We start from the raw sequence: 17,876 nt of genomic DNA on the forward strand, positions 1-17,876 counted from the left end.
TTTAAGGGGCGTCTTAAAGGAGGAAAGAGAGGTAGAGAGGCGGAGAGGATTAGGGAGGGAGTTCCAGAGCTTAGAACTCAGGCAGCTGAAAGCACAGCCACTGATGGTTTGAGCAGTTACAATCATGGATGCTCGAGGGCAGAATTTGGGGGTTGCAGATATCTACGGGGGTTGTGAGGCTGAAGGAGATTACAGAGATTGGGAGGGGGTGAGGCCATTGAAGGATTTGTAAACCAGGATGAGAATTTTGAAATCGAGGTATTGCTTAACCAGGAGTCAATGTAGGTCAGCGAGCACAGGATATCGCCAAGGGGCAGCATATGGATGACAAATAGGAGGGGGTCAAGGATAGATCCTTGGGGGACACCAGAAGTAACGATGCGGGAGTGGGAGAGAAGCCATTGCAGGTGATTTTCTCGCTACGATTAGATAGATAAGAATGAAATCAGGCGAGTGCAGTCCCACCCAGCTGGACGATGGTGGAGAGGCATTGGAGGAGGATGGAGTGGTCAACCGTGTCAAAGGCTGCAGACATGTCGAGAAGGACGAGCAAGGATAGTTTACCTTTGTCACAGTTACAAAGGATGTCATTTGTGATTTTGATGAGAGCCGTTTTAGTACTGTGGCATTGGCGGAAACCAGATTGAAGGGATTCAAGCTTGGAGTTCGGGGAAAGTAGGGCACAGATTTGGGAGGTGACAACACGTTCAAGGACTTTAGAGAGGAAAGGGAGGCTGGAGATGGGGCGGTAGCTTGAAAGCACAGTGGGGTAAAGGGTTGTTTTTTTTGAGGAGAGGGAACCGTTAACAATGTCGGCTAACCTGGGAGCTAGAAAAGGAAGTTGGGTGGTCAGCAGTTTAGTGGGAATAGGGTCAAGAGAGCAGGAAGTGGGTCTCATAGGCAAGATTGAGCGTGGAGAGATCAAGAGCGTAGATCAGAGAGAAACTGGAGAAAGATGTGAGTTCAGGACTAGGGCGGGGAGGAACCTCAGAGGAAATTTGGCCCAGTGGGCTAGGGGAAGGAAGGATACTGGCAGAGGCAGCTGGCCGGATGATCTCAATCTTTGAGACCAAGAAGTCCATAAGCTCCTCGTACTTGTTTTTGGAGGCGAGACCTCGAACAACAAAAGAGACTTGGGAGAATGGCATGAGTGTCTTTCTGTATAATGAAGTTACTATTTGGCTGGCCCATTGTTTCTGTCTCAGTGATGATTAGTTAACAATTCAAATACCTGGATAAAATTATGAATATCATCTCCTGCTTTAAAATTTGGAATCAGTTTCTATTTAATAAATGATAATCCTGAGTTTTGCAACTTTACTTGCTGCACTTGTTGCCAATGCATGTTTCTCTGCCAATTCAGGAGCATGATGATGCTTTCTCCTTCCTGATGGTCTCGCACTGGCACTGTTTCTCCTTCTCTTTGACCTCGAATTTCCTCTCTTCCCATTTATGTAGCTCTTCTTTCTGTCTGTCGCTCAACCCTCTAATTGAAACTCATGCTCTTTTAACTGAAACATCACTTTCTCTTCCGCTGCTGCCTATTGCACCACTTCAAATTTTGCTTCTTTTTATTTGCTTGACGTCTATTCTTTTCACTTTTATATTTTAAACATTTTAAATCACTTTCATCACCAGTGTAAATCAATATTCTAGCATTGCCACCAATTCTTACAAATTTTGGATCTGCCTTAAAAAAAAAATTCAGGTTAGATGGTGATAGGTCACTCCTGTAGGCAGAATGTTCACCTACTCCTCAATATCTAATAACATGATAGCCTAACAATCATACCTCCTTGTTATTCGAATTGGATATCACATGTGCTATCACATGCATTTCTCCAGTCCTTCAGTAGGCAGGCGGATGAAACTTTAGTGAGACAAGTCCAGATACGAGTTGATAAGTTGTTTTATTTTACAGTGTAGCAGTTATAATCAAAACTCAGTTACTTATCTTAACTTCAAACCCCTCCTCGTGTATAAGAAACGCTTATAAACTAAGAAACCCTATCCCTAAGAATGAAGCAGACATTTGCTTGGTGGGCTGACAATAGACAGTCTCAGCCTTTTTTGCCTTTCAGAAACCGTTGTGACTGACCTTGTATTCCTTTTTCTCCTTGTGTTCACAGAAAGTGGGAGGGCTGTCCACCCAACTTTGCTATTCCGCGATTCACCAATAGGCCTGTCAACCAAACTGGCTGCTTCCCTCCCAAGAGTATATTGTCAGCTGACAACCCCCTGCTGGATACCCAAGAATACCATCTTGAGGGGATAGCCTGCCAGTAGTCAGAAATAAGATAACAAATTACTTATTGTCCCTGGCCATTGTGCTGAACAGTAAGGACAGTTGGCACATTAACACATCAATCCCCTCTTTGTCTCAGTGGCTGCAGCACATGGCTATAAGAATCAACCTGTGTGAACTTAATTTAATTTTAAAATACTACACTTAAACATAACTCATTCTCAAATCCTTTCTCTGGAAAAATGGTTAAAAAATCCCAAAACATGACACCCCTGCACCTTGTTCTGACTCTGTCCATCTTCAAAACCTATATTTCTCTCTCCTCTGATTTGGTACCATAAGACTTGTATATTTATAAAACTAGGCCTAAAATAATATTTTGTTTGTCATTTAGACTTCTAATTCTACATTGATATTCTTTTCTTGAAGTGAAAGGAACTGAGGCACACCCTGGAAATGGATATGTGCAATGAGTGTGAAGGGGAGGTCTGTGTGAATGACATAAAAGACTGAAAGGGACAGGAGGTCTGTAATTTTCCCTTTGTTTGTCCAACATATGTTTGTTCGTACTATATAGTTTAAGTTGAAGAATGAAAAAAACATTAGTTTCATAATATTGTGAATTATGCAAAGATATAATTGTGCTATAAATAGTAAATATTCTGACTAATTACTTCCCCAAGTATTCACACGGGAAGACTTTGGCAACACCATGCCACAGAGATAACCAAAGTAAAATCAATGGGTTCACTTTTTCCCAGTTATCTGCGCCGGTTTTTGGCGTGCGCTGCTTTTTTTGGAGTAAATTAAAATCTCCAAGTTTCCCCAAAGTTTCTGCGCCAACGTAACTCAAGTACAATTTTTTTTTAGGTTACGATTTTTTTGCATCATGGGGGTGTAACCTGATGTCTCCGCCAGTTTTCCACATTTAAGCAAGTTTGGCTAACTTACATTTTTCCTATGACAGCGTATATGACCACTCCCAAAAAACCTTCTGGGCACTTAAGAAAAAGCAGCGCACATTAAAAAATCAGCGCAGAAAGAGGCCATTGTTTTTCAGGGAGTCAAGAAGGCAAAGAATATGCATCATGAAGCTTAATTTTTTTCAAAGTCAAAAGGGAGAAAATGAAAGTCTAATGCAATTCTTTAATTTTTGATTTTTTTCTAAGTACCCGCCACCACCGAACGTCTCCTCACCGGGCTCGAGGGTCGGTGCGTCATCTGGCAGAATCACTGCCTCTCCAGGGCACAGGGCTCGGCTTCAAAAGAAGCTGGGGGTGGGGTGGGGTGGAAGCCGAACTGAACTGCCAGCCACTTATATAAGGGATGAGAACCCTTAGGCTATACAGCAGCTTCAAAAAAAGCCCAGGGGTGTGGGGTGGTTGAAGCTGGTGAGGTGGGGTTAAGAGGTGCTGTTTGATGCATAAAAAATAAATATAAACAAATAGGGTTAAATTAGGACTGTGGTCTAATTTACAGCAAAGATCTAAAGCATATAACTAAATTTAATCAATTAAACAAGGATATTACCTAGATTTAAAAACTATAAATAGACAATTGAGTGATATTTCAAAGCTTGAAAACCTAATCAGTTAAATAAAATACAATAGAGATGGCATTAGAGGTGATGTGTTGCAGCTGTAGCATGTAGACACCAGTGTGATCCACAGCAACCACATCTGCAGTAAGTGCCTGCAGCATGAGAAACTTCGGCTCAGAGTTGATGAGCTTGAGTCCGAGCTTCGGACACTGCGATGCACCAGGGAGGGAGAAAGTTACCTGGATACTTTGTTCCAGGAGGCAGTTACACCCCTTAGGTTAAGTACATCAGATTTGGTCCGTGGTCAGGGACAGAAGGGTGTGACCACGACTAAGGCAGGTATGGGGATCCAGAAGGTAGTATTAGAGGAGGCTCAGCCCTTGCTCTTGTCCAACAGGTATGAGGTTCTTGCTGCCTGTGTGGATGAGAGTAGGGACTGCAGGAGGATGAGCAAACTGACCACAGCACTGTGGTACAGGGGGCCATTCAAGTTGGGGGAGTAAAAAGGAATGTAGTAGTAGTAGGGGACAGTATAGTTCGGGGGATGGATACTGTTCTCTGCAGCCTAGAGCGTGAGTCCCAAAGGCTTTGTTGCTTGCCTATCTCAGGAGCCTCTTATCAACAAAGGCAGACATTGATGCGGAGATTCAGCATCGCCTCCAGTGCGCCAGTGCAGCCTTCGGCCGTCTGAGGAAAAGAATGTTTGAAGACCAGGCCCTCAAATCTATCACCAAGCTCATAGTCTACAGGGCTGTAGTAATACCCGCCCTCCTGTATGGATCTGAGGCATGGACGATGTATAGAAGACACCTCAAGTCGCTGGAGACATATCACCAACGATGTCTCCGCAAGATCCTGCAAATCCCCTGGGAGGACAGGCGCACCAACATCAGTGTCCTCATCCAGGCTAACATCCCCAGTATTGGAAGCACTGACCACACTCGATCAGCTTCGCTGGACAGGCCACATAGTTCGCATGCCAGATACGAGACTCCCTAAGCAAATGCTTTATGCGGAGCTCCTTCATGGTAACCGAGCCAAAGGAGGACAGCGGAAACATTACAAGGACACTCTCAAAGTCTCCCTGGTAAAGTGCGACATCACCACTGACACCTGGGAGACCCTGGCCAAAGAGGTGGAGAAAGTACATCTGGGAGGGCATTGAGCTCTTCGAGTCTCAACGCAAAGAGCATGAAGAGGCCGAGCGCAGGCAGCGGAAGGAGTGCGCAGCAAACCAGCCCCACTGACCCCTTCCCTCTGTCCCACCTGTAACAGGGTCTGTGGCTCTCGTATCGGACTGTTCAGCCATCAAAGAAATCACTTTGGGAGTGAAAGCAAGTCCTCCTCGATTCCGAGGGACTACCTATGGATGATGATGATGATGACGTTGCCTGCCAGAGTTAAGGACATCTCGGGGCTGGAGAGAAACTTGGAATGATCCAGTTGTTGTCCACGTAGGTACCAACGGCATAGGTAGGACTAAAAGAGGTTCTGCTGAGGAGTGTGAGCAGTTAGGGGCTAAATTAAAAAGCAGAACCACAAAGGTAATAATCTCTGGATTACTACCTGAGCCATGAGCAAATTGGCATAGGATCAATTAAGATCAGAGAGTTGAATGCATAACTCAAAGATTGGTGTGGAAGAAATGGGTTTCAATTCATGGGGCACTGGCACCAGTACTGTTCTGTTGGGGCGGACTTCACTTGAACTGTGCTTGACTAGTGTCCCGGTGAATCAAATAACTAGGGCTGTAAACTAAATAGTGGGGGGAGGGTTCGTGAGGAAACATTTAGAAAGTTAAAGAGAAAGGATAAAGCAATAGTACAGGGTACTGATATGGGTAATGATAACTAGAATGTGACGGGAGGGGACAGAGCGTACAAACATAGGAGTGCACCAGCAAATAGTGTCAGAGTCGGGAAAAATGGTAAAAAGAAAAAATTAAAGGTTCTTTATCTAAATGCACGGAGCATTTGTAACAAGATAGATAAATTGACGGCACAAATAGCAATAAATGGGTATGATCTGATAGCCATTACAGAGATGTAGTTGCAAGGCTGGGAACTGAATATTCAGGGGTACTTGACATTTCAGAAGGATAGGCAGAAAGGAAAAGTAGGTGGGGTGGGTCTGTACAGCAGTGAGAAATGATCTTGGCTCGGAAGATCAAGAGTAGAATTAGTTTGGGTGGAGATAAGAAATAGCAAGGGAAAGAAGTCACTGGTGGAAGTAGTCTATAGGCCCCCTAAAAGTAGCTATACTGTAGAATAGAGTATAAATCAAGAAATAATGGGGGCTTGTAAGAGAGAGACTGCAATAATTATGAGTGACTTTAGCCTTCATATAGATTGGACAAATCAAATTGGCAAAGGTAGCCTTGAGGACGAGTTCATAGAGCGTATTTGAGACAGATTCTTAGAACAATATGTTGTGGAACCAACCAGGGAACAGGCTATTTTAGATCTGGTAATGAATAACATAGAAATCTACAGCGCAGAAGGAGGCCACCTCGGCCCATTGTATCCGTGCTGGCAGACAAAGAGCTGCACGGTCCTTAGTTAGCAGCCCTAAAGGTTACATATAAACCTATGAACAATGATGGAAAGGCAAAGAGCAACCAGTCCGCCTCTCACAACTGCGACACCCCTTATACTGAAACATTCTACATTCCACCCCAACCAGAGCAATGTGATCTCCTGGGGGAGGCAAAAACCAGATAAAAACCCAGGCCAATTTAGGGAGAAAGAAATCTGGAAAAATTCCTCTCCGACCCATCCGGACGATCGAAACTAGTCCAGGAGATCACCCTGGCCGTATTATATTCTCTGCAGTACTTTCCATTATATCTGCACCGTTCAACAAAAGTCATCCAGTCTAATCCCAATAACCAGCTCTAGGTCCGTAACCCTGCAGGTGCCCATCCAACCATCTCTTAAAAGTGGTGAGGGTTTCTGCAGCCACCACTCTTCCAGGCAGCGAGTTCCAGATCCTCACAACCCTCTGCATAAAGAAGCCCCCCCCCCACCTCAAATCACCTCTAAACCTTCCACGAACCACTTTAAAACTTTGTCCCCTCATAATAGACCCCTCCACCAATGGAAATAGACCCTTACTATCCACTATGTCCAGGCCCCTCAATATGTTGTATACCTCAATGAGGTCTCCTCTCAACCTCCTCTGTTCCAATGAGAACAAACCCAGCCTATCCAATCTGTCCACATAACTAAGATTCTCCATTCCAGGCAGCATCCTAGTAAATCACTCTGCACCCTCTCTCATGCAATCACATCCTTCCTATAATACGGCGACCAGAACTGCACGCAGTACTCCAGCTGTGGACGAACCAAAGTATTATACAAGTTAAGCATAACCTCTCTGCTCTTATATTCTATGCCTCGGCCAATAAAGGCAAGCATTCCGTATGCCTTCTTTAACTACCTTATCCACCTGGCCTGCTACTTTCAGGGATCTGTGGACAAGCACTCCAAGGTCCCTTTGTTCATCTACACTATTAAGTGGCCTACCGCTTAATGTGTATACCTTTTCCTTATTAGCCCTCCCAAAGTGCATCACCTCATACTTCTCTGAATTAAATTCCATTTGCCACTGCTCTGCCCACCTGACCAGTAGATTGATATCCTCCTGCAGCCCATGACTTTCCTCTTCATTATCAACCACACAGCCAATTTTAGTGTCGTCTGCAAACTTCTTACTCATACTCCCTATATTCAAATCTAAATCGTTGATATATACCACAAAAAGCAAGGAACCCAGTAGTGAGCCCTGCTGGAAACATCGTTCAATTCACAAAAACATCCATCAATCATTACCTTTTGCTTCCTACCCCTAAGCCACTTTTGGATCCAATTTGCCACTTTGCCCTGTATCCCATGGGCTTTAACCTTCATGGCCCAGTTTACCATGTGGAACCTTATCAAAAGCCTTGCTGAAGTCCACATATACTACATCATACGCACTACCCTCATCGACCCTCTTGGTTACCTCCTCAAAAAATTCAATCAGGTTAGTCAAACACGATCTTCCCTTAACAAATCCGTGCTGATGGTCCCTAATTAATCCCTGCCTTTCCAAATGCAGATTTATCCTGTCTTTCAGTATTTTTTCCAATAATTTTCCCACCACTGAGGTTAGGCTGACAGGCCTGTAATTACTCGGCCTATCCCTTTCTCCCTTCTTAAACAAGGGTACTACATTAGCAGTCCTCCAATCCACTGGCACCTTGCCCAGATCAAAGAGGACTGGAAAATGATGGTCAAGGCCTCTGCTATTTCCTCTTTTACTTTGCTCAACAGCCTGGGATGCATTTCATCTGGGCCTGGGGACTTATCTACTTTCAAAGCTGCTAAACCCCTTAATACTTCCTACCTCACTATATTTATTTCATCCAGGATATCACACTCCTCCTCAATAGCAGTATCTGCATTACCCCTATCCTTTGTGAAAACAGATGCAAAGTATTCGTTAAGAACCCTACCAACATCTTCCGCCTTCGCACAAAGATTACCCTCATGGTCTCTAATAGGCCCTACCCTTTCTTTAGTTACCCTCTTACTCTTAATATATTTATAGAACAGGATTAATTAATGATCTCATAGTAAAGGATCCTCTAGGGAAGAGTGATCATAACGTGATAGAATTTCACATTCAGCTTGAGGGTGAGAAACTTGGGTCTGAAACTAGTGTCTTAAACCTAAAAAAGACAATTACAAAGGTATGAAGACAGAGTTGGCTAAAGTGGACTGGAAAAATAGATTAAAAGGTAAGACGGTAGATCAGCAGTGGCAGACATTTAAGGAGATATTTCATAATGCTCAACAAAGATATATTCCATTAAGGAAGGAAGACTATAAGAAGGATAACTAAAGAAGTTAAGGATAGTATCAAATTGAAAGAAAAGGCATACAATGTTGCAAAGATTAGTAGTAGGCCAGAAGATTGGGAACATTTTAGAAACCAGCAAAGGATGTCTTTAAAAAAAAATAAAGAGAGAGAAAATAGATCGAGAGTAAACAAGCAAGAAATATAAAAGCAGATAGTAAGAGCATCTACAAGTATATAAAAATGAAGAGAGTACCTAAAGTAAATGTTGGTCCCTCAGAGGATGAGACTGGGGAATTAATAATTGGAAACAAGGAAATGGCAGAAACTTTGGACAAATATTTTGTATCTGTCTTCATGGTAGTAGATACTAAAAGCATTCCATTAATAGTAGAACATCAGGGGGCAAAAGGGAGGGAGGAAATCAAAAACAATCATTATCACTAGAGAACAAGTACCAGGCAAACTAATGGAATGAAAGGCTGACAAGTCCCCTGGACCTAATGGCCTGCATCCTAGGGTCTTGAAGGAAGTGGCTGCAGAGATAGTGGATGCATTGGTTGTAATCTTCCAAAATTCTCTAGATTCTGGAAAGGTCCCAATGGATTGGAAAACCGCAAATGCAACGGCCCTATTCAAAAAAGGAGGGAGATAGAAAGCAGGAAACTATAGGCCAGTTAGCCTAACATCTGTCATTGGGAAAATGTTGGAATCCATAATTAAGGAAGTCGTAGCAGGACATTGTATTATGATTTTTCTAAATCAAGCAGAGTCAACATGGTTTTATGAAAGGAAAATAGTGTTTGACAAATTTATTAGAGTTCTTTGAGGATGTAATGAGTAGGATGGATAAAGGTAAACCAGTAGATATAGTGTATTTGGATTTCCAAAAAATTTCGATAAGGCACCACAAAAGGTTACTACACAAGATAAGAGCTCATGGTGTTGGGGGTAATATATTAGCATAGATAGAGGATTAGCTAACTAACAGAAAACGGAGAGTCGGGATAAATGGATCATTTTCAAGTTGGCAAACCAACTAGTGGGGTGCCACAGGGATCAGTGCTGGGGCCTCAACTATTTACAATCTTTATTAATGACTTGGCTGAAAGGACCGAGTGTACTGTAACCAAATTTGCTGATGACACAAAGATAGGTGGGAAAACAAGCTATGAGGAGGACACAGTCTCCAAAAGGATATAGATAGGTTAAGTGAGTGGGCAAAAATTTGTTAGATGGAGTATAATGTGGGAAAATGTGAGGTTATGCACTTTGGTAGGAAGAATAGAAAAGCAAAATATTATTTAAATGGGGAGAGACTAGAGAATGCTGTGGTACAGAGGGATCTAGGAGTCCTCGTACATGAAACACAAAACGTTAACGTGCAGGTCCAGCAAGTAATTAGGAAGGCAAATGGAATGTTGGCCTTTATTGCAAGGGGGATGGAGTATAAAAGTAGGGAAGTCTTGCTACAACTGTACATCATCATCATAGGCGGTCCCTCGAATGAGGATGACTTGCTTCCACAGGTATTTCAATGAAGGATCCGATGTTCCAGTACTGAACTCCAATTGAGGGGGTGGAAGATGCCTGTGCGTGAATTTTTTTAACGTGTGGTGACCGTTGCACACCAGCCACCACACGGGCTTGACAGAGCTAGGCCTTTATCCAGTGGCAAGGGTTAACCAGGACAGCTGGAGACCTGCTCTGCTGCACGGACCTAGCGCGTCCGGGTATGGGGTCCAGAAGAACCGAGGGCCCAGGGGTAGCACGGGCCAGCCCACACTGCGATATGTGTGAGCACATATGCTTCAAAAACATAACATTTAAAAATAACTCTTTTTCCGAATCCTTTCTGTCAAAAAAATCGCAAAATGTGACAGTGATCCATCTGACCCTTCCCAACATCTGAAAAATATCAAATTTCCTGATACTTCTCATACCATTCTATGATGACTTTTTCTCTAGGTATTTATCCACTCAGAAAAATAGGAACATTGGAACAGGAGTATACCACCCAGCCCCTCGAGCCTGCTCCAGAAAATAATCAAAAACTGCCCTTTATATCTAGAGGACAAGTACAATGGGGTAGGAGTTATGCTGCAGCTGTACAAAGCCCTGGTTAGACCACACCTTAGGAAGGATACATTGGCCCTGGAGAGAGTGGAGCCTAGGTTCACCAGAATGACACCTGAATTTCAAGGGTTAAGTTACGAGGAGAGATGAGACAAATTGGGGTTGTATTTGTTAGAATTTAGTCGGTTAAGGGATAATCTGATCGAAGTTTTTAGGATATTAAGGGAAACAGGTAGGTTAGATAGAGAGAAACTGGTTAGGGAGTCTAGGACTAGGGGGCATAGTCTAAAAATTAGAGCCAGACCTTTCAGGAATGAAATTAGGAAACACTTCTATACTCAAAGGGTATAGAAGTTAGAAACTCTCTTCCGCAAACGGCAACTGATGCTAGGTCAATTATTAACTTTAAATCTGAGATTGATAGCTTTCTGTTAACCGAAGGTATTAAGGGATATGGGGCAAAGGCAGGTATATGAAGTTAGGTCGGAGATCAGCCATGATCTCAGTGAATGGCCTAGCAGGCTTGGGGCTGAATGGCCCCCTCCCGTTCCCATGTTCCACCCTCCCCTGAACTTGAGACAATCAGCCCACACTTGACAGTATACTTTCTTTAGATTCGTTACACTGTGTGTAAAGTAATTAAATCTAAACAATTATTTTACACTACTCCTCCTAAGTTTAAGGCTATGCCTCCTTGTTGTTGAATCTGCGACAATGTTAAATCTAGGTTGCCCAAAAGCGCAACTCCATAAAATAGATTTTTTAATGGGAAACTGGACTGAACAGGGTGTTGGTGAGACCACACCTAGAGTACTGCGTCTCCTTATTTACTTGCATTGGAGGCAGTTCAGAGAAGGTTCACTAGGTTGATTCCTGGGATGAAGGGCTTGTCTTAGGAGGAAAGGTTGGGCCTGTACTCATTGGAGTTTAGAAAATAGAGAGGTGATCTTATTGAAGTATATAAAATTCTGAGGGGGCTTGACAGGATAGATGCTGAGAGGATGATTCCCCTCGTGGGGAATCTAAAACGAGGGCATAGTTTCAAAATAAGGATCACTCATTTAAGATGGAGATGAGGAGGAATTTCTTCTCAGGGTCGTAAATATTTGGAATTCTTTACCCCAGAGAGCTGTGGAGGCTGGGTCATTGAATATAATCAAGGCTGAGATAGACAGATTCTTGAACTATAGGGAAGTCAAGGATTATGGGGAACAGGCAGGAAAGTGGAGTTGAGACCAAAATTAGATCAGTCATGATATTGAATGGCGGAGCAGACTTTAGGGGCTGTATAGCCTACTCCTGCTCCTATTTCTTATGATTCTTACTTAATTTTGTATCATTACTAGTCTATCTACTGTGACATTGCACATGGGGAGCCAAGACCAAGTCTAATCGTCAGGTGGTGTGACGATAAAGGGCAGAGGATGATAGGACCAGGGTGCACAATCAGAATTCAGACCCTAATTTAAAGCCACTTATTCAGTCCTTAATTTTTTCATATCAAGCGTTGAGTTTACATTATTATTATTTATAGTTAAATGGCAAAACTTACAGGAATTTGGGAAACAGAAGTACAATTGGTTGGAGCTTAAGGGAGAGGCAAAGCTGAGGTGCTGCAATGTCACGGTTGGTGGCAGGATGTAATTACAGTGTCCGTTTCTAATATAAATATAGACATAGGAATTTAGGGAGGAAGTGTGCACAAACATATGTTATAGATACATATCAGCTAATATCATTTCTAGTGTAACCATCCATAAACTTCAGCTCATCCAAAACCCTGCTGCCCGTATCATAACTCGAACCAAGTCGCATTCACCCATCATCTCTGTGCTCGCTGACCTGCATGAGTTCCTAGTCCACCATCGCCTCAAATTTAAAATTCTGATTCTCTTGTTCAAATCCCTCCATGGCTTCACCCCTCCCTATCTCTGTTACCTTCTCCACCCCTACAACCCTGCGAGAACTCTGCATCCGTCCAATTCTGGCCTCTTGTGCATCTGCCAGTTCCTTCACCCTATAATCGCCGGCTGTGCCTTCAGTCAACCTCTTCACCAATTGTCTCCTTCTTTGGCTCGGTGTCGATTTTGTCTAATTACACTCCTTTGTTAAAAGTGCTTTATAAATGCAAGTTGTTGTTGATGAAACACCTGTCATTAATGCATAAACAAATTTAATAACCATACCCAAAGTGTACGTGTCTGCGTGCACATCTTTGTTTTATATAAACAAAAGCAAAATACTGCGGACGCTGGAAATCTGAATCGAAAAAGAAAATGCTGGAAATGCTCAGTAGGTCAGGCAGCATCTGTGGATGGGATTTCCATTTGTCTTTCTTACCTTATTCACCTTCATTGCTTTCTGTTTCCCTTCTCGTGTTTGACTTGTCCCATTACCCCAGCCCCTTTCGCCTTGCACCATCATCGCCTTTCGCCATTTAATCTCCCCTGCCTTCCACCCTATTTTAGACCTTCCATTTTGTTCTTTCCTTCCCCCTGCTTTCCCTGCCTCTGTATTTGCTTAAAAACTATTGCATCTCTAACATTTACCAGTTCTGACGCAAGGTTGTTGACCTGAAATTTACTTTTGTTTCTCTCTCCACAGATGTTGTCCATTTCCAGCATTTTCTGTTCTTATTTCCTTGTTTTATATTGTGTTTTCCCAAATGTATTTTTACATTTCAAATATATAAACTTATCGAAAACTACTTAATAGTTGTAAGTGGTTAAAATCTGTGTAAAACATTGTAGGGTTAATTTTACACATTTGCACTCGCAGAGTTTCATCTGTTGGGAGCCCATATCAAAAATTTAGGATACAGCCCCAAGATTTTCTGTCCATTAATAGAAGGAAAATCAAAAGGGGGATGTGCACCCAAATGCCCAATATTCACTCGCAACAGGCGTGGTAGCACAAATCTGTAATAGTATCCCTTTGTATGTTTTGTGATTGTGAGAATGTCCCTAGCAATCAACATCAATGATCATTTACTGGATTCCCTTCATATTTATATGTGGAATTTGATAATAACTTAAAACCTTTTGTGGGATACACAGACAACTCTTTCCCCACAAGATAAAGAATGAAGTTTAATAATTGTGAACTTCATTTTAATGTCTTTGTTTTTCACAACACTCAGTGCATTGTAAATATCTTGAACATAAAGAAAGAACCTAAACATTCTTTGATTTAGGCTGATTGTAAATTGAGCATGTTCTTCTTTTCATGCTCCTAAACTCAACTGACCTGATGTCCTAAAATCTTTCAGTGAAAAACAATAAATGATGTGAGCTATCATGTCAAAAGAAACTGATGCAAGTGTTGTGTTATCCAATATCTAATGACCATGTTGTGCCTTTCCAGTATTACTGGTACATTTAAAGTAAGCCTTATTTAGGTGTGTTTTCAGGAATGTATCAGTTAATCTAGGTATGCTTTTTATTATCTTGCTGAATTTTCCATCAACACAAATCACTGCAATTACATACACAGTATGAGAGAGAAGGTTGATCAGTAGCGATAAGGCTCAGAATGGATTAGAACTGTATAGTGGTTCTGTATATCGCAGTTCTTATCACAAAACACATCCTTGACTTTCTCTTATCAATACAAACTCGTCCAGTTGTTATTTCATATTGTCTTATTTCCTAAACTCTGATAACTAAACAATCTTAATGTTGATTGTATAAGGGTGCTGATCTTATAAACATGGTAAAGTACTATTGTTTTCACATCTTGTGCTTCTGTTTGTAAATAAAAATATAATCATGTTAGTGTTACTATACAATAGGTTTATTCACAATATATTGCTGAGTTTCATTATCATTTTTCACCCTTCATTTCCAATCTCAAGTAAAACAGTAAATCAGAGTTTGCACTTGAAAAGTGAAAAGTACCGTATATGTACGTATTTTTATGATTTGTGTATTTTTCTCACGTATCCAATGATCATGCTGAACATAACTATGGACTCTGGCAAATGTCATTCCTGATTAGTTCCTTTTACTTGCTTTAATGAGAACCTGTTTCAGAAAGACACTCGCCAGTAAAATTTCTAAAATTGTCAGCAGCTGTTTTCTCACCAATTTTACCATTGGACAATGGAGCAGTCCCTCCATGACCTCGTGACCTCCTTGCAGCCTTTGACATGGTTCGGCCACACCATCATCCTCATCCAACTCCCTTCCTCTGTTGTCCAACTAAATGGCACGGGCCTCACTTGCTACCACTCTTACCTCCAATCGTAGCCAGAACACCCCCAGCAATGGCTTCTCTTCCTGTCCATGCACCCTTACATCTGAAGGCCTCCAAGGATCTATCCTTGGCCCCTCTTATTCATCAGCATGCTGCCCCATTGCAACATCATCCGCAGTCATAGTCATGAATGCTGATTACATCCAGCTCTCCTTCTCCTTCTACATCTCTTCCCCGCTATCGTCTCTGGTTGAGCCAGCCTATTTGCACCTTTTGTGATCTTTTCAATCCTGAGCTAACCTTCCGATCCCATGTATTCTCTATCACAAAGTGCACCTACCTCCACCTTTCTTACATCGTCCATCTCAGCTGCTATCTTTGCTCATCTGCTGCTCAAACCCCCAGCAATGCCTTTGTCTCCTTCAGTCGCGACTATTCAAGTGCTCTGCTGGCCAGCCTCCCATCCTCCACTCTCTGTAAACTTCAGCTCCCATCTCTCATCAAGTCCCATTGACTCATCACCGCTGCTCTCGCTCAGCTACATTGACTTCCAGTCTCCAGTTTGAAATGTAAAGTTCTCATCCTAATGTTTAAAGCCCTTCATGGCCTCGCCCTTCCCTATGTCTGTAACCCCTCCCGACCAAACTCTCCATTTGTTTGCCTCGGGCCTCTGTGCATTCCCCCCTCCCTCTCCATTTACCCTACTATTGCCAGTCGTGCCTTCGGCCGCCTAAGTCCCACAGTCTGGAATTTCATCCCTAAAGCCCGTTGCCTCTCCACCTTTAAGACCCTCCTTAAGACTCATCTCCAACCAAGCTCTTGATCATCCTTCCTTGGCTTAGAGGCCTTTTTTAATGTGAGCATTTTTTTTTCTATATTAAAGGTGCTACATAAATACAAGTTGTTTTTGTAACCTGCCAGTCTCTCTTCATACCCTTTCTTAGTCTTTCTAATCTGATTTGCTCCTCCTCTATATTTTCTACATTTGACTTGTTTTTGTATTATTATCCATAGATTTATCTTGTACGTGAAAATCATTCTAGTTCAAAGTATAAACTGATATCAAGTTGGTGGTAAAATTACATTAGCATTGCATTATCATTGAATTGTGTTAGTGGCATAATCCGGAACAGTAATGTCATCTGTATACAAACTCTTAATTTGTATTTTAATTCTTCCTTGGTGCCATTAGTAGAGGAGAAAATTGTGATTAATAAGAAGGATTTATGCCCTTGTAGATCAGGTGTAATATCCTCAAAAGTAACATTTCTACCCTCCGAAGGACAGTTCCTTTCCAATATCCATTTTGTAGTTCCAGTACACCAGAAAGAAAGCAAATTAAGTTACACCTTACATATATAGTATTTGTGTGTATATGTGTACGTAATTGTGTGATTTACCCTAATATGACTAGCTGAAAAGAAATAATGATTTAACAAAGTCTACAATCACACTATGCTAAATTGTCTCTTTGTACATCTGTGTTATAATATCTAAGGAACTTAAAACAAATTCAATGTAAATTAGCAAATGGAACATTTACTTTTAAATTACATTACAGAATTCACATTGAAATTTTAAAAAGAGATGCTTAAAATATAATTGGGGGTTCCAAATACTTACAGTTTAAAAAAAAGTTTTAAAACTCGTCTATGTCAATAAATGTTGCCACAAGTGCTGTTTTTTCAAGAACCATATCCTTTTGTATAATTTTACTTATTACAAATATTTCACTTGCCTATGACTATGAACTATATTGACTAATTGCTGCTATTGTTTTTCATAGGCTTATGATGGCTTTGCAAGCTTGGGAATATCACGATTATTGGAGCCTGCAGATATGGTATTATTGGCCATTCCAGATAAACTATCTGTTATGACCTACCTTTATCAGATAAGGGCACATTTCAGTGGAGAAGAATTGAACGTGGTCCAGATTGAAGAAAATAGTAGTAAAAGCAAATACAAAGTTGGTAACTTTGAAACTGACACAAACAGTTCCATTGATCAGGAACAATTTTATGCAGAGATAAATGATGTTAAGCAAGAGACAACAGCACAGCAAGCTAGTAGTGTATTACTCGATGCTTCCTCTCGGGAAGACTCTATATTCATCAATGATAGTGTTGGTGAGTTACAAATTGAGCATCAGACGCCTGATGACCATCTGAATATAAATACAGCAATACCTTCGTCACGAAGGACTAAAAATGATTTAGATCCACAAAAGTATGATCCTGTCGAACAGTATACCGTTAGGAGTTCTGTGTTAGAGGATACCAGCAAAAGTGAAAGCACAGAACCAGCACCACCACAAGCACAAGTACCGCCATCATTCAACAAAAGAAAATTATTGAAAGTAGATACTTTAAACTTGCCTGACTCATCAGATGTCAGTGATCAAAAGGAATATAAATCACCAACGCTTATATATGAAGATACTGTAACAGAAAGGTATAAGAGTTCAGGGAACACCAGCAGCAGCTCCGAACATGAGCACGAGAGACTTCAGTATTCAGACACTGTAGCGAGCAGAAGTCCAGAGCCCAGTTCTCCTGTTCGAAAACCCATCACATCTCCAGTCCATAAATTAGGGTTCTCTTACAACAGAGATGCAGATCTCATCAAGAAAAAACGTGCAACATTGCGGTACTCTGAATCTGAATCATCAGCAGAAAATGTCAGCACAAGTTTGAACCATTCAGGTCAACAGAACAGAAACATAGAGGTAAGGGTGTTTACTCTTGTATTTTGTTTCCTGTGATCTGCATATTACTCACAAAACTTGATTCACTAATTAACCTTATTTATTTTACAAAAAATGATTATCTACTCTTTTTGTCTTGTTTGGGGTTTAGCTCAACTCTTCCGAACAACCAGGAGAAATCACTGAAGAAAAGGTAAGAGAATTACTAAATTATGCCATTTTGCCTATTGTTGTCTCTTGCTTATTGAATTGACTCAAGATTTGTATTTGATTGT

General features: G+C 41.6%; 1 protein-coding gene across 4 annotated transcripts in view; it reads left to right on the plus strand.

Moving 5' to 3' along the window:
• Positions 1 to 17,876, plus strand: part of ehbp1 (EH domain binding protein 1) — a 499,650-nt gene that overhangs the window by 330,275 nt on the left and 151,499 nt on the right. For all 4 annotated transcript variants that reach the window (XM_070889745.1, XM_070889742.1, XM_070889744.1 and 1 more), the window contains 2 exons: positions 16,681 to 17,622; positions 17,753 to 17,794. In XM_070889745.1, the coding sequence (XP_070745846.1) occupies positions 16,681 to 17,622; positions 17,753 to 17,794 (984 nt within the window). The remainder of the gene's footprint in view (positions 1 to 16,680; positions 17,623 to 17,752; positions 17,795 to 17,876) is intronic.

This window comes from Pristiophorus japonicus, chromosome 9 (assembly GCF_044704955.1).
Source record: "Pristiophorus japonicus isolate sPriJap1 chromosome 9, sPriJap1.hap1, whole genome shotgun sequence".
NCBI lineage: Eukaryota > Metazoa > Chordata > Chondrichthyes > Pristiophoridae > Pristiophorus > Pristiophorus japonicus.